Here is a 2,895-nt window from a genome sequence, read left to right on the forward strand (position 1 = left end):
AGGTCTTTGCACTATGGCCCTGATTTCTCAATATATAAAGTAAATCATAAAATTATGCATATAGAAACTTTTAAATTATGTATACAGAAAAACAAACAGAAAACTGGAAAGTATTTACAGCATAAATAAAACTTTAGAGATAATACACAATGATACCTACAAGTCAATTAGAAAAGAATGAAAATTACCCCTCAAAAAATATGATCAGACAAGTCTAAAGTGAGACTTGCAAAAGGCTGCAGCAAACTGAAAATTGTGCTGTATCACAATAAAAAATAAATTGAATGCACAAAAACTACACTATCAGACTATATTTCATCTTACCAGGCATATCACAAGTTTTTCTCTCATCTGTTCAGCATTTAGAAAGAACATCGATAAAGAGAAACAAATCCACTCATGAAATGAACTAATGGCAAATTCATGAATTCAGAGAGACTCTACTATAAAGTTTATAAATGATATTCTATTACTTGAAAAGCAAATCTTGCTTTGAAATATTGTAGTTTTGAGATATAGTGAAGTCCCATGGTCCTCAATCCACATGTTCTAGTTCATCTTTGTGTGGCCACAGAATGAAGCTGCAATTGTACATCTTTCCTTAAATAGGCTGTACTTGACCCAGGTTCGACATTTAGCTGACCTTTTCTGAACTACTACTTGCAGTTGTTATTAATAGGGAATCTGATTTGCCCTATCTTCTCTGCCTTATTAGAGAAATTGTCTATATCCTTTATCTCCCAATTCTACTTTCCTAGAATCTCTCTCTATATCTACATATATATAAACATACATATCAACATATCTATCTCTATCATCTATCAGAATGTATAAATATGTGATTATATGTCTATATGTATTTACATATAGACATCTATATGGTATGTATATTCATTTAAATATATATATACATATTAATTTCATTCCTTCTCAATTTAGCTTGTAGCTTTATGTAATAATTAAAGCCTATTTAACTCTGATAAAAGGAAGATTAGGTATATAAAACCCTTCCAATTATTCAAAAGACCCAGAAATCCTGGAGCTCTCAAGATTTTCAAATAAAAACTCAAGCCCTACTGCGCACAGAAAACAGGCGAATGATGCTTCTCTGAATCTGCTTTATCTTGATGCTGTAGATAATGGGGTTCATAAATGGAGGAAAGAGAAAGTAGACATAGCTCATGGTAATGTGGACCACATGTGGTGCATGCTTCCCAAACCTGTGGATGAAAGTCAGGCCGATCACAGTAATATAAAAGACTAGGACACAGCTAATGTGGGAGACACAAGTGTTAAAGGCCTTAGTTCGTTCCTCTCTAGAGGCAACGCCCATAACTGTCTTAAGGATTAGGATATAAGAGAAGAGTATAATCAGAACATCAAGGAAGAAAGTCAAAGCCACCAGAATAACAGGGAATACACGATTAAATGTAATATCAGCACAGGCAAGTTTCATGACATCTTGGTGGAGGCAAAAGGCGTGGGAAAGAACATGGGAATGACAATATGGGAACCAAGAGAGTGGCAGAATTGGGGGCAAAAGGGATAAAAAGCCTCTCATCAATACACCTAGTCCTACCTTCATCACCCAATAGTTGGTAAGGATAGAGGTATACATCAAAGGGGTGCGGATGGCAATGAAACGGTCATAAGCCATGGCAAGCAAGACACCTGATTCCACAATGGAAAGAGAGTGAATGATGTAGGCCTGCAGGAAGCAGGATCCCTGGCTGATCTCCCGGTGATTCACCCATAAGACACCCATTACAGTTGGCATTGTGGTCAGTGTCACCATCAGATCTGTGCCTGCCAGCATGGCAAGGAAATAGTACATGGGTTCATGGAGACTGTGGTTATCCTTGATGAGGTAGAGCAGAGTGCCATTGACAAGAAGCACAGAGACATACACTACAAAGAATAGGATCGAGATCCAGGGATGAGCTTCCTCCAGACCTGGAAATCCAGTCAGCAAAAAGGGAGCAGCACTAATATTGGACCACATAGTATGCCCACAGGTGGAGAGCAGCTTTCTAAAATCCTTTCACACAGGAACCCATATTTTTTAATGGGTAATGTATCAAAGCAGCCTTAATCATAATCTTCATACTTGGAGATAATTAATTGGTATAATCAATTTAATCTGCAGGCATTTTCCTGCAGAAGAGTAGAGATTTGCCAGGAATACTTGAGATGAAGAATGTTGGTCTCTCCATAATTAGAAGAAAATACAGGTTAATAGCTAAAATTTTCTGAAATAAAAGAAAGTTATCTATTCTTTTTTCTTTAATCATCAGCCCCTACTACTGTGTATATGCTTAAAACTATTTATAGCAACAGGGATAACCACAAACAAATAGGTACAAATGGATAATAACCTTATTTGATCGCTGACTCTTTAAATGCAATTAATTTTGATTTTATGTTTCACAATCATGATAAAGACATACTTTTTCCACTTAGAAAAACTTTATTTTGTTTCTTTTTGAAATTAAATGTCAATGTTTTATGGAACACGACAGCATCACCATCACTTACCATTACTTTGTTACTCCAAAAGTTACTATTTTTTAGAGCGTAAGTTGGCTTCCAGAAGTGTGAGCCACAGAGCAGCCAGTAACAAGCATGTGGACCTGTTTAGATATGCAGCCTTAGATCCACCTCCAACCCACTGAATCAAAATTTGCATTTTATTGCAATCCCCAGATGATACAAGTGCACAGCAATGTCTGAGAAGCACAACTCTAAGAATTTCACATCTGTTCCATCATTGGAGATGGATGCTTTTTGATTCTTCTACCTGGTTGATTTCCTCACTCTTTCCAAATATCCTCATACAATTTTTTTTTCATTGCTCCTTCACCTTTAATGGTTCTCTTTCTTCTTCTTGTTTTTCCA

The 2,895-nt window shown here is 36.2% G+C and overlaps 1 protein-coding gene across 1 annotated transcript; it reads right to left on the reverse strand.

Moving 5' to 3' along the window:
* Positions 1-1,066: 1,066 nt before the first annotated feature.
* On the reverse strand, positions 1,067-2,002 carry LOC103554256 (olfactory receptor 51B2-like). The gene has a single exon (XM_008525235.2). It carries the CDS (start codon positions 2,000-2,002, stop codon positions 1,067-1,069), a length of 936 nt encoding a protein of 311 aa, XP_008523457.2.
* Between the last annotated feature and the right edge of the window lie 893 nt (positions 2,003-2,895).

This window comes from Equus przewalskii, chromosome 6 (genome assembly GCF_037783145.1).
Source record: "Equus przewalskii isolate Varuska chromosome 6, EquPr2, whole genome shotgun sequence".
Lineage (NCBI taxonomy): Eukaryota > Metazoa > Chordata > Mammalia > Perissodactyla > Equidae > Equus > Equus przewalskii.

Bases quoted from the DNA above. Each gene is read 5' to 3' on its own strand.
- LOC103554256 (XM_008525235.2), bottom strand. From the start codon at position 2,002: ATGTGGTCCAATATTAGTGCTGCTCCCTTTTTGCTGACTGGATTTCCA.